We start from the raw sequence: 13,899 nt of genomic DNA, 5'->3' as shown, positions 1-13,899 counted from the left end.
CCAGCACAGCATTTACAAATCTTCTTTTGCCCTTTGAGTGAATTAAACAGCAGGGTTTTAAAAACTCTATTATTGAGCTGAAAAGATCTTCAAGCTTTCAAATGTCAGACTGACACATTATAAAAGGCAGCACGTTCACCTAAATACTGGTGGTTTTTCATTTGTCTTGGGAACGATGGCATAATAATTATTGACAGCTAATGCAAACACACACCTCTTCATGCTTGATTTAACTTCCATAGGTATAGAAAAATAGCAAAATCTATTAGTACAAAGAAAAATATACTATTGGCTGCATCATCTCTGATACAGCTGTTATTTTTCTAAGTGCTCATGCTTTACATAAAGTAATTGGGGTAACTGGGGTTTCACCTTGACAGACTTAGCGTAAGGTAGTGTAATATAATTGTCTTGCTGAACTGAACAGGAGCAGTAATTTCTTATGCCACCACAGGCTGTTCTGTGGCGATGCGTATGCTTGTCAACTGTCTAATCTCTATTACTGTCATCCTAAGAGACAGGCCCCTAGGCTCCAATCTGAAAGGAGCCTATGTGTAGGTTTGACTCAGGTGCATTGGTTTAATTCTGCAAATTAGCGTGTGTGTGAACAATAACTAAGGCATGTCAGAGCTGAGTTGCAAATGCAACTCATGTCAGTGTGCAAAATGACTCCACATCTCACCTTCCTCACTCAGACGAAAAGCCTGGGAACAGAAGCTCAGACCTCTATTAGTTACTAAAACAATCTCACGGGACTTAAAGGCATACTGCTATTTTTGCCTATTGCATGTTTGTTGCATATCTCCTCCCTAATCTTTACAAGTGCCAACCTCTTTTCGCATCTTCCCAGCTAATCGTACCATCTCTACTACGTTTTTCTTTTAAACTGCACAATTGATCAACATAACGTGACTTACCTGAGCAAGCATTTTCAATATTCACTTGATGGTTTTGGTGTTTGATCTGAGTAAATGGGTTTTTGATTCCTTTCATCTACATCAATCTAATGCAAGGTATTTACTTATGAGCACTTCCCCAATTAGATATTCAGGGCATTAAGTTATGACCACTGTAAACATCTGTGGCATCTGTCCACCAAAGTCAGGAATGCTTTTAAAGAAAGGAGATCCAAAAGTAAACCGTCAATGAGAGGTCATTCCTAAAAGCTAATAAAATAGCTTTCTATCAGCTTAAATAATTCTGTGAGCCTCTGCTTTTGGATATATCCTTCATATACTCAGCACCACTTATATTGCATCTAGTGTATGAAAGACAGCGAACATATCCCTGCAATGCAGCAGGACAACTGAAATACCTTGAGATATATCTTCTACATAAAATAGTAATTCTTAAATGTTCTACAGATGTGCTATGTTAAACATTTAAAACAGATCTATAGTAGTAATGTTTACAGAATGTAAAGATTCACCTTTTAAAAGAAAAGATAGATACAGGGATTTTTCACCTGCGTGCTACTGGAATGGCCACAGAAGTCTGACACTCTTACCTACACAAACTTACCCTAAACAATTATTCCTGCCCCCTCAGGAGTGACACTAAAACTTATTTCAGTAATATAAAGGGCTTTTTGTTGCCTCATTTTAGGGGCAGGTTGTGGGGAATGATTGCATCTACGCTGCACACTTGTATTTTAATGCTGCAATGATGCATCCCTCATGCAGAGCAGGTTGGCTTTCATTCTAATGGCGATATGCAGATGCCTCCCCACCTTACTGGGCAGTGGTAGGTGCCTGACGGTAACTGTAGAAAGCAATGAATTGTATCAGCAGGAGGGTAAGTCTCTAATATCCATTAACTTTGGGTCAGACTTAGAAATTTCTTCTCTTCTAAATTTTCAGGACACATTCAATTCTTCTGACATAAAAATTCTGAACTAAAAAATAGCCTTGTCTTAGGATATTTAAATAAGATGCCGTAACTAATGTGATTTTTTTTCTTTATTTCTTACAGACCAATTAGAAGAACCAGAATGTGGTAATACTTCATATGCATACAATTTTTACATAAAATTAATGCGACTTCTAATACTTTTGGTATCTTTGCCAGCTTTTCTCTTTCTAATGTCTCTTCACGTTCTAACTTTCTTCTTTCACTGTTTGCTTTCCTAGGTTTTGCTGTAAGACACTGTGTGTTTTCACTGGTATCAGATGTCTTTCTTGGACCTTGCTATCCAATTGCAAACTGTATGACTTATTTTTACTGCTGTGACACACCTACATGCACCGCTCCCTCACCTCCCCATGTTGTTTAACAGGGCAAAATACTCTTTACGGGGCACCTGGCAAGTGCTGACTTTGAATTCCAGCAGATTTTCCATCTGCTAGAAAACTTCATCCCATAATTATAATTCCCAAAGGAGATATTTTGATGAGTATTCAGAATTCTTTTCCTTTGGCATTTAGTTGCTAAGCTGTCACTATCATTATGTGTATTGCACTACATTTTTCTAAATACCAGTTTTTATATTTATGATTTTGCTGACCAGTTTCAGAAATGAGGTTCTAAGGAAACTGAGCTCTAAATCTGCAGCTTTGATAAGCTCCTGTTGATATGCAGCTGTAAGCTTTACACTGTGACTGCTAACTACGTCCCTAGCCCCTGCCTGGTTACCTTGGCTGGATAACACCAGCAGGACTAAGGAAATCATGTCTATTTTTTTTTTTTTAATGTTTGTAAGATATTCAACAATCAGTACTAGGAGAGCTTGGATCAATGACCACATCAATCACCACAAACTTGCTAATTTTGAGAAAGTTAATCTGTGCCAGCAGAGAATCAGAGTTGGTATCTAATTGCAAGAAGAAATTTTATTACACATTACACAGGCATGGCTGGCCACACTGAGGAAACGTGGACAGGAGAATAGGACCACAGGACCTTTGCAGGCACTCTCACAGCACCCATGTGAGACTTAACAACTCAACTCAGCCTTACTCTGCCCTGGCTAAATTGCCTTAGCTTTCTATCAGGAGATAGGCATACCCGTACTCAGCTCACATGCATGCTCAAATTGATAGTTCCCTTAGACCTTAAGTCCATGCAGTATCCATGACCTGACCTTGGGCCCTTTATCCAGCCCCCAGTTCAGCCCTTGGGTCTTTCCAGATTCTGGTCTTCTCCTGCTTACCAGCTAGTCTGAATTGTAATTCATTGGCAGATCTCTCTTGCTCACATACGCACAGCAAGAACACAGAAGGTACACTCAATATACTTTTTGAGTATACACTCAGACACAAACCAGTTTGAATTAACATTGGACTTCAGTTGGATTATTGTTGGATTGGGCACAGAGCCTGGCCAGGTGAGCATACTGATCAGCAACCTGCTTACATGTGGCAAGTCCTGTTTATCCCCCTTCCTCCAGTCTCCCACACTTGTTCCTCCCTGATCCTTCTTGATCTCTCTTCCCCGCCTTTGGCTTCTGTCCTAGGCATACTGTTAAGAAAGTGCAGTGTGTTTACATAATGTTTTCCTAACAGCATCTTCTACTGAGAAATGTTTTTGTTGGTCTATCAAAGACATGCGTGTGCATGCACACATGAAGTTGTGATCTGTAACTTATTTTTGAATTTCAGAAATTCCATGTTCACATCCTAGCACAGGATCCATTAGCAAGAATGGCAAGATAGAAGAATTCCTGAAGAACTTCAAGAACTTGGGGGCAACTCAGGCAGAAGAGCCAGCTACTGAAGGAAAGGATTCTGCTAGCTCTCCAAACACAGAAATCTTTCCTCCACCTGAAGGACCTTGCTTCCACATACATCAAGATGATGTTCAAGCATCTGACATCTTTGAGTCGTTGTTACTCTTCTTAAATAGGAAGGAGTATGAGAGAAACTTCAAAAACCTGTATGATTTCTCTTATCCATTTATCAATAGCATGTTTTATGGATTTTCAGAAGAAGAAGAACTAGTTAGCTTTCTTAGACTAGCAAGGGAAGCGGCAAAGAGAGCAGGTATGTCCTGGGCGCTAGCAAGACTATGCTTTCTCCTAGGCAGGCTCAGTGTTAAAAAGCTGAAGTTTTCCCAAGCTCGGGTGTATTTTGAGGAAGCGTTGGGAGCAGTAGCTGGAGGGTTTAGTGATTTGTACTTCGTAATTGCTCTTTATACAAATCTAACAGTCATCTACTTGACACAGAAGAACAAAGAAAAATGTGCTCATGTTTTTGACAAGGCTACATCTCTTCTCATGGGAATTCCCAACTACATTTGCAGTGCTGACCTGGAGTCAGATATTCTAAAGTATGCTCTGAAGAGGACAATTTTGAGCCAGAACAAACATGCAGAGGCAAGGGCATGCTTTCTCCTGGCAAAACATTACAGTGTACACAAACAGCATGAAGAGGCACTACCATTCTTGGAAAGGTTTCAACTGTTGCTTAATGACTTGGGTTTACAAAACAACTTATCAAACAACTGTTATTTCAAACTCGCAGAGTCCTACAATGAAAAGTGTTTGCCGCACATTGTATTAAGTTGCATAAAGGTCACCTCTTCCCAGAGCTCCAGTGCTTTAACGGATTCCTTGAAAAGGATTGATTTAGTTATCAAAAATGCTCCCAAGCTCTATGGCCTGAGGAAACTTAGACAAATACTCCCATCCCAAATTGCACCTTACCTCATGCAAGCACTTTCCTCTGTGTTTACTAAGGAGCAGCAAGGGCTATGCAGCACTATCTGTCTTAGCCTAGCAAAACTGTACAGCCACCACAAACGGTATGGAAAAGCCATTGTTTACATGACGAAAGCACTGGACTCTGATGTTTCTGCTAAGCCAGAGGAAACCATTAACTATTTGGTTTCACTCGCTTGGTTACACGTTCTTTACAGGCAATATGATGTGGCTTTAGCCATTTTAAATGCTGTTGTAGACTCTTCATGGAGCAACCCCCAACAACGAGGCATTGCTTATAATATGCTTGCTATTGCTTTGAAAAGAACAAACAATAGAAAAGAAGCTGCTGAGAGCTACTACAAAGCACTGCGTCTTTCAGAAGAGACCAGTATGACCCATAACCAAGCCATAGCCCTGGCTAATTTTGGGGCACTCTGCCTGCATGCAGCTGCCAGCAAGCTGGCAGAACACTATTATATCAGGGCAGTGAAGCTATTCTCCAAACTTCCAAGTATGGACTGTGGCCAAGACTTTACCCAAGTCCTCCTTCAGTTGGGATGTTACTATGTTGGTGGAACTCAAAGAGAAAAAGGAAGATTTTATTATGAATGGGCTTTTTTAGTTGCAATGGAGACAAGTCATCTGGAAAGTAAGTATGGTTTGGTCTTTTTTCTCTCTAAGTTATGAAATGCACCCTGTTTAGGAATGTTTGTTATATAGGTATGTTCTAGTTGTTCCTAGGTATGTTATAGTTGTTCCTTAAACAACATTTTATGTCCAGTTATGTGATAGCTATTGAAGTGATTGAAATCTTTCCTCTGTCCCATAATGGTGGAGAAACAAAGACATGTTGGCTTGCTCTTCTGTTGGTATTTAGGGTTGTCAGAAATGACAGAGAAAATGAAATGTTAAGAAAAACTAAATTAATTAGTAAAAAGTCTAGAGATTTCTATGTTCAATAACATTTACAATAGATACGATATAATTGGTAATATAAACAGCTCCAGAGTTGAGTTTAAGGGTATGAAAACAATCGGTAATCTGGATAACTGTTGCATAAAATAGTTCTGTGTAGAAGACCCACACTTTATTTATTTATTCTTGCTATGACTAAGGCACCTTATACAGGTAAGGTGAATGTTTTATTACTTTATTTTGGAGATGAATTTTGAAGTAACCTGTTTGTTAACTTTGGGGGTGAAGAAACTGGCAGTGGAATCTTCTTGTTATGACTTCTGTTATTCATTGACTGTGCTGAACTTGTAAAACGGTAAGAATTAATTATTTTAAAGCTAACTTAACTTTCATTTTGAAAATAGAGATTCATGTTGGTATTTCCAATCTATTCTTCTAGGTCAGCTACAAGCAATTAAACTGCTGTGTCAGTTCTACAGTACAGTTGTTCCCAATGAGGCTCAGTGTGTCATATACAATGAATATCAACTATCTTTAGCTAGAAAGATGTCCAACAAAGTTCTGGAGGGACAAATTTTGGAAACCATTAGTCAGCTCTATTTATCTTTAGGAACAGAAAGGTAAGACATGCTGAATGACTTTGCTTTTATTCTGATTGTAGTTTTTCTGTTATGATAAAGGATATAAATTTTTGCAACATCTGATTGATAGAATGGTTTGGGTTGGAAGGGACCTTTAGAGGTCATCTAGTCCAACCCCCCTGTCATCCTCAACCACATCATGTTGCTCAGAGCCCTGTCCAACCTGACCTTGAATGTTTCCAGGGATGGGGCATCTACTGTCTCTCTGGGCAACCTGTTACCATGTTTCACCAACCTCATTTTAAAAATATTTTTTCCTTATATCAAGTTTAAATCCCTCTTTTGGTTTAAAACCATTACCCTTGTCCTATTGCAACAGGCCCTGTTAAAAACTTGTTGCCATCTTTCTTATAAGCCCCTTTTACTGAAAGGCTGCGATAAAGTCTCCCTGGAGCCTTCTCTTCTTGAGGCTGACCAGCCCCAGCTCTCTCAGCCTTTTCTCATAGGAGAGGTGCTCCACCCTTCTGATCATTTTTGTGGCCCTCCTCTGCACCCACCCCAACAGGTCCATGTCTTTCCTGTGCTGAGGGCTACAGAACTAAATGACTGATTTTTATTTTTTTTTCACCCTGCTTTGCCAGTACACTCTGTTAGAATTGAAGGGTCCTGCGCTAGAGGAGACTTCTCTTGTTTTTCTTTTTTTTTAAAGTAACTATCATCTCTCAAGGGAGACCAGATGTTCAGTAGGGATTAGCACCACTTCAAGAACCAAATTATTTTAAAAATCTATGTAAATACATTTAAAATATGTTATGCCACTCTTGATGACTGCTGTAGCTCTAGGATTATTGTTGGCAGGTGACTTGTTTGTGATGATAAATCTTTATAAGACAATTTTTCCATTAGAAACCAAATGCCATATTCCAAACAGGTCAGTCATCAGATGGTCTCTATGTAAGTGTTTCTCTTTGAGGAAATGCTTCTTTCAAAACTTACATAAGCACAAATCCTACATGCAAAACTACATAGTGTCAGTCTCTAGTAATTCCTAGACTGCTTTTATTTTCAGAATACCAAACTTTTGCTTTGCTTTATTGAAAAAACAGACTGCACAAGTCAATTTATAGTAACTAACAGGTGCTGGGGAAACTTACAGGTTTTTCTAGACACTTTTAAAGTGTTTTTTAAGGCAGCTTTGATTTTTTTCTTACTGTACCTCACTTCAGGGAGTCACTTTAGATTTGGGGATTTTTTAAGCATGCTTCAGTAAGGATGGAAAAAATATCCTCAGTTATGGAAACAGAGTAGATGCCTATTTTCCTTTAAGTGGCTGCAGTCCAAGCATCTCACTTTCCTAATATGTCACCTAATTTATTTTGCTTTGTTCACTGCTGTTCAATGAGATAGTTGGTGAAAATCCTTTGGAGAGGCTGAAGACAAAGGAGCTGGTTAAGATTTCAAACTACCCGGAATTTGCAGAAGTATTTCACTAGCTGGAGAAGCTGCTGCTTTGTGTGCACGTAGTGCATGGAATTTATTACAGAATCATAGAATATCTCAAGTTGGAAGGGACCCATAAGGATCACTGAATCTGATACCCTGCTCCTTGCCTAGAAGCCTGGCTCACGAGTAATGTTGGCTGCGTAACTTTAGCAGACTGCCGGATAATAGCACAGCCTCAGTATGATACTAGACTGTAGTATCACAGTATTCTTTAACAGTCCCAAGTAACAAGGATTATGTGTCTGTGATGAAGTAATGAAAACAGTGATGTCCTTGGTGTCACCACTTCCATTATAAACTACTGTGGCCATGTCAGGGGATATAGCCTGGCCTGTACCAGTTGCCGTGCTGGGCTATGGATTCAAATATGCTTCTGTCAGCTGTAAAAGCAAAAACTCTGAAGGAGGGATGGAAGCTGCATTCAGTAATTGGGCTGAGTTGGACTACTTTAACTACCTTGCCTTTCCTCATGCTCACAAAGAAGAGAAGACTGAAATGTCAGGCTTGTTCAGTGGATCTTTACTTCCTCTCATGAAGCAGTGACAGGTCTCTTCAACTTCTGTAAGAACCAGGACATGGTAAAAGCATTTCCCTCCCCTCCAATGGGATACCACATTGAGACAGAACTGAAGTCTTGATAGTGTGAAATACTAGGGAGCACCTTACTTCTAGATTTGTTTCAGATCTGTTTGGAGGTCTAAGTAGGTTGTTTTAAAGATGCACTGTGTAAAGATTCACTGTAACTGCGCAGTTCATGTTATATCTTAATATGTTTGGGTCTTGTGCTTGGAGGAAAATGCAACAGGTCAAGGTCATGAGAGTCTATCACCAGATGGATAGAGAAGGATTTAATAAGGAAGTCTGGGGCTTCTGTGTCTGGCATGAAGTACCATAAGCTCAATCAATCTGACAGGTCTTTCTAATGAAAAGTATGAGAGCACAGTGCCCTTACACTTAAAGAAAATTTCACTGCCCAGTGGTCTGATAATTTTAGATGCCTCTAGAACTGATCATGTCTTGTCTGTCCTTCTCCAAGATTTTCTATAAATGCTGATTAGTTTGAATTGTGCTTAAGTCTGAGGCCTGCATGATATTTAGAAAAAATATTTAATGAAACAATTTCTTTCTGAGGTTTGTGGGAAAAAGCCATAAATGATAATCATTAAAGATAATGATAAAGAGCTAAAGATGAAGAAAGATTTTTCCACCTGTCACTAGCCTGACATGTAGGGGAAGGACACATCTAAAATAAACTATCCTGAAATAATATAACGTGATAACAATCTAACAGAAAACATGGGTTGGAAAAAAAAAGGAAGAATAATAGGAAAAAGACCAAATTTTCTAGTAACGAATGGAATGTAGCTGAGAAATTATAATTGTGCATTGAATAGAGGAAACAGATTGTTTCTTACATTAACATAAACCTTTTTTCATTATGCAGAAAAACATTCCCAATTCTGAAGAACCTCTCAGTGATTAGCAGTTTTCCCCTGTTTCAGGGCTTACAGGTCAGCTCTGGAGTATACCAAAAGAAGCCTTGGAATATTTATAGATCTCCAGAAAAAAGAGAAAGAGGCATATGCTTGGCTACGGGCAGGAAAGATATATTACATTCTGAGGCAGAATGAGCTTGTGGATCTTTATATTCAGGTATGTTGTCAACACTTACAGGTGTGCACGTGTTGTCAACATGGTGCAGGTGGCATGGTAAGAAGAGTAAGTAATTCAATATAACAATCCCAGAGATTTTGCTAACTGCTGTTGTGAACATAAAGTAACACAATTTATGTAGTGCTTAACAGGTGAAAATCTCAATGTTTTTTGGTGGCACTCCATTTTAATCTGTCACTTGACTCTGGAAAGATTTTGGGCAGTGAACTTCCTTAGTGCCTGCTCTGTTGTAAATTCCATGTCTGTGTTCATCATCTACCAGCTCTACAGCACCACAGCAATCAAACCCTACATGCGTGCTACATGCTGGTGGATAAGAGATAATAATCATCTTAGTATGCTGGCTTGTGGGGCAGGTCCCCAGGAAAACAGAGTAGCTTTTCCAGGAAGTATTTCCAAAGCATCTAAAGCTTTCCTTCTGTGGCCATGCATAGCATGGCATGGAGCCAGCTGGAGCTGCTGCTGCTGCCTTTGCAGCAGTGAGCCAGGAAGCATGCAGCTTGCACACCTCGGACCCCCCGCAACCAACTGGGGCCTGCTGTGCTAACACAGACTGAAAAATTACCTGAAACAGGGATCTAGCCTTTGTGGCTGCTGAAACTGGACGATCTGGAGTCTTTCTCAGAGTTGCACTGCAGTCCAGATCTGACTCCGTCATCTAAATGGCTTCTAGCCGTTCACTGAAGTATCTGGGGAATTAGTTTCTTCCTTTTGTAAAGGGATTAAAAATATCTTCCATCATAAGGGACAGTGCTGCCTTGTAGTGCAGTATGTATACAGAACCTGATATAGTAAGATCTGAGTCTTGGCTGGTGTGTGAGTGGTTCCAAAATGTGATCCCTAAATAAAATAACTACCCATCTGTTAAGATGTTTTGAAAAAATTCTACAAAGAAGCATAAAAACATAAGAAACGCATTCATGTTCAGAATGTACTCAAATACAATATGTGGGGCTACCTTAATGATTTTTTTCTCTCAATTAAATCAGATTTTTTGGGTACTTACAAGGAAAACAGAATAAATGTGCTTACAGGAAGGGACTGTTAGAGGCCTGTTATTTCTTTTCCTAAATGCTTTTAGCAAATAGTCTGTCACCTGGTGGTACAGAAGCCAAATCAGCATGTGGGATGATTTTCTCCATCTGCTTTATTTCCTCCAAGAGGAGGAGTAGGCCAGGGATGTGCATGTGTATTCCATACTGTGCATGTATGGAGTTGGTATTTAGAGCAGAGTCGGTGCATCTCCATGAGGAAAGACTCAAAGCAGGAATCTGCCCACTAAAGGCTGACTGCTGTGCCAGTAATTTGTGCAAGTTATCACATCTTAACTTCCATGTAAAACAAGTTCCAAAAATGCGATGCAACAGAGTCTTCAGGTGCCCAAAGCCAAAATAGGCTGAAAAGGATTGCTGCTGTTGATGTTGAGAGCTGCACTTGTATTAATTGAATGCAACTTAAACTAAAGATCCCAAAACCAAAGCAAGATGCATCAACTTGCTTCATGTGCAAGTCCCTTTTCTCATTACTACTTATCCCATCAGTAACTGAGTACCCTGGTATCTGTGTTTTGGGCAAGACACATGCTGCCTTTCATGAAGTCCTTTTTGCTAACATGGCCTATATTTATTTCAGAATAACAAGATAGCAGAGCTGCATTTATTTACAGAATTTGCTTCACAGGTTTTTAAACCTGCACTGTCAGCAATACCTAACTTGCAAATAGAATTTATTTCTATGTTAAGTGCAACTTAATTCAAATGTAATATGTTTCAGCTATCAAATGCGCTATTAGTTTTTAGAGTGCCGTGTGCTGACATAGGTAGCAGGGTACTAATGCCAGAAAAAGGGAGAGAGTAACACTATGTGCCCAGGTCCTTACGTTCCTCCTTCAGCCACTGGACTGCTCAAAACCAGGGTACCAAAAAGACAGAGCATGGTCTCATAAAATACAGCCTTTCCTGTCTTAGAATGAGAGGCCTTAACAAGATCCTTTTATCTTTTTTCAGTTGCTAATATTTATGATTGTGGGGTTTTTACCAAGAAGTAACCAAGATTTTCTTTCTTTCTTTCTTTCCCTGTTCCTTGTTTTCTTTTCAGGTTGCTCAGAATGCTGCTCTTTACACAGGAGATCCAAATTTAGGAATGGAATTGTTTGAAGCTGCTGGAGACATATTTTTCAATGGTACTTGGGAAAAGGAGAAAGCAGTGACTTTCTACAGGGTTTGTGTGGTTTTTCTACTGTGTTGACAGTTATGTACCCTCCCGTCACAGCAGGTGTTCTACAAATGCTGAACCAAAAGCTGACCCTCTCTGCAAACAGTTTATAACCTATTGCAGCTGAGGACTTTGTCATGGTGTTAATAGATTTCACCTGTTGCAACTCCCTGGTGTAAGATATGCCTTATGCAAAGAAACCAGAAATTGCTTGACGTGACATATGTGGAAATGTTTCAGGATAGGGCTCTTCCACTCGCTGTTAAGACTGGCAACAAAACCACCGAACTCAGATTATGCAATAAACTAGTGGAATTGCTGGTGAATCTGAAAGCTTATGAGGAAAGTCTGGAATATGCAAGAGCATCTCTTGTGCTCAGTGTAAGTTTAGGTAAGACCAACTTCCATTACAGCTGAATATTACTGATATCTCCAAAATAAGGCAGAAGTTGAAAAAGCTTTCTTCCTTTGAATTCAGTTTTCATGCCAGATTTCATGCCAGGATTTCATAATGATACTGTCACTGCCATTTTTGCTTCCATTCAAGAATGAACAACTTCATTGCTGTCTCTTCTAACTCCAAGCTTATACGGAAAACCTTTGGTAGAGCACAGAATTAAACCTGATATTCCAAGTGAAAATTGAGTGTTACTCTCACAAATAATCTGTAATACTAATGAGTAATATTGTTCCAAGAGGCTTTTGAGAGTCATATTTCTTTCAGATTTGCTTATAGCCTTGCTGGTGAACTGACCTTGGAAAAGGTAGTAAAAAATGATAAGGCTAGTTTCCAAAATGGCTATTCTTTGAATCTGGAGCTGTTCAGCTGATTAAGAACCCTCTTACTCCATACCCACACAGATGGGTCATTTTGATCAGCCTGAAAAAACATGGTTTTGTCATAACTTTTGATGTAAGTATGTACTGGGAGGCACAAGGGAGTCTTTAATCCCATCAGCTACTATACTTTCAAAGTAATCTATTTGTTTTCTTTTTAAGTATGCACAGATTATGTATATCTATACATGCGAGAGATGAATGTAGTTATTTCTTAAGAAAATCCCAGACGCTTTCAAATCCTACACTGGGAAATTCTGGAATTCTGTGGGATTATTTTATAGGGCAGGGTTTGGGCATTTATCTCTTGAGCAAAATTAGTTTTATTCAATAAAAGATCAGCAAATACCATATAGAAGTAAAACAAAAAATAGCATAGATATATTCTGGTTTGAGACAATATAACTACTTTGTCTCTTTGGTTTTATGCTGACTCATACCTTATCTCATTAGGAAATCAGCTAAATGAACGAATAGCTTACCATCGGCTGGCTGCCATCAATCATCATTTGGGTCACTGTGAACTAGCGGAACACTTTTATTTAAAGGCCTTATCCCTCTGTTCCTCTCCTCTGGAGTTTGAGGAGGAAACACTGTATTACGTCAAGGTGTACTTGATCTTAGGAGACATTATATTCTATGACCTTAAGGTAAGAAACACCAAAAACCGCTGCAGAAAATTGTGACATTGAGTAATGTTTCATAACATCAGGTTTTACCACATTCTGGGTTTATGCATTTAGAATGTAAATAATAAAGTAGGAAAACCTACTGAAGCTCAGAATCAATACTGTTCTCATTTGATACCTAATAAACTGAGCTTGGACCTATAAAGGGGTGCTATCTTTGTGTCTCTGATTTCAGGATCCTTTTGATGCAGCAGGCTATTATCATTTGGCACTTGCTGCTGCCATGGACCTGGGCAATAAAAAAGCTCAACTGAAGATCTACACAAGACTCGCAATCATCTACCATAATTTCCTTGTGGATCGGGAAATGTCTCTCTTCTTCTATCAAAAGGCAAGAACATTCGCAACAGAGCTGAACGTTAGGAGAATAAATCTAGCTCCTGATCAGTGTTATAAGAGTTCATAAGCATCTTTGTAAAATGCAGTTTAACAACTACAGGAGTACCTCAAGAAGTACTGCACTGGCTTTGTAGGGGGATGCAGAATGCATTCAGTGTCTCAGTATGCACATGTTTTTAAGCCAGAGCTCAGCATCCCGGACTAAATTAGCAGTTTATATGATGGTGAACTACATTTCATTGTCTCCAAGACATACACCCTTGTACTTGTTGTTTAAGGATCAGCCCGTGAACTAAAACAAAAACCCAACAGTCTTTTTTTAAACTAAATTTTTCTTTGCTATCTGTTTCTGCCTAGCTGGATACCAGAAAATGATCAATGCATAGATGCAATGATGAAAAATATTTAATAAAGTGTTATAGAGAAAAACACTCCAGACAAATTGTCCCTTTGTTTGCATGGCGTAGTACTTGTATGACCTAGCTCTGTTGTATTTGAGAATTGGTTTGAT

At 39.1% G+C, this 13,899-nt stretch overlaps 1 protein-coding gene across 1 annotated transcript in view; it reads left to right on the top strand.

Annotated features, from left to right (window-relative positions):
* Nucleotides 1–13,455, top strand: part of SH3TC1 (SH3 domain and tetratricopeptide repeats 1) — a 26,818-nt gene extending 13,363 nt beyond the window's left edge. The window contains exons 10-17 of the mRNA XM_035898666.1: nucleotides 1,972–1,995; nucleotides 3,597–5,285; nucleotides 5,991–6,171; nucleotides 9,138–9,354; nucleotides 11,407–11,529; nucleotides 11,764–11,914; nucleotides 12,814–13,010; nucleotides 13,225–13,455. Of these exons, the coding sequence (XP_035754559.1) occupies nucleotides 1,972–1,995; nucleotides 3,597–5,285; nucleotides 5,991–6,171; nucleotides 9,138–9,354; nucleotides 11,407–11,529; nucleotides 11,764–11,914; nucleotides 12,814–13,010; nucleotides 13,225–13,455 (2,813 nt within the window). The remainder of the gene's footprint in view (nucleotides 1–1,971; nucleotides 1,996–3,596; nucleotides 5,286–5,990; nucleotides 6,172–9,137; nucleotides 9,355–11,406; nucleotides 11,530–11,763; nucleotides 11,915–12,813; nucleotides 13,011–13,224) is intronic.
* Nucleotides 13,456–13,899: the final 444 nt, after the last annotated feature.

The sequence above is a fragment of the Egretta garzetta genome, unplaced genomic scaffold, assembly GCF_000687185.1.
Source record: "Egretta garzetta isolate BGI_Z169 unplaced genomic scaffold, ASM68718v1 scaffold107, whole genome shotgun sequence".
Classification (NCBI taxonomy): Eukaryota; Metazoa; Chordata; class Aves; order Pelecaniformes; family Ardeidae; genus Egretta; species Egretta garzetta.
Note: the sequence above shows the minus strand (reverse complement) of the source record. Positions and strands in the feature narration are given on the sequence as shown.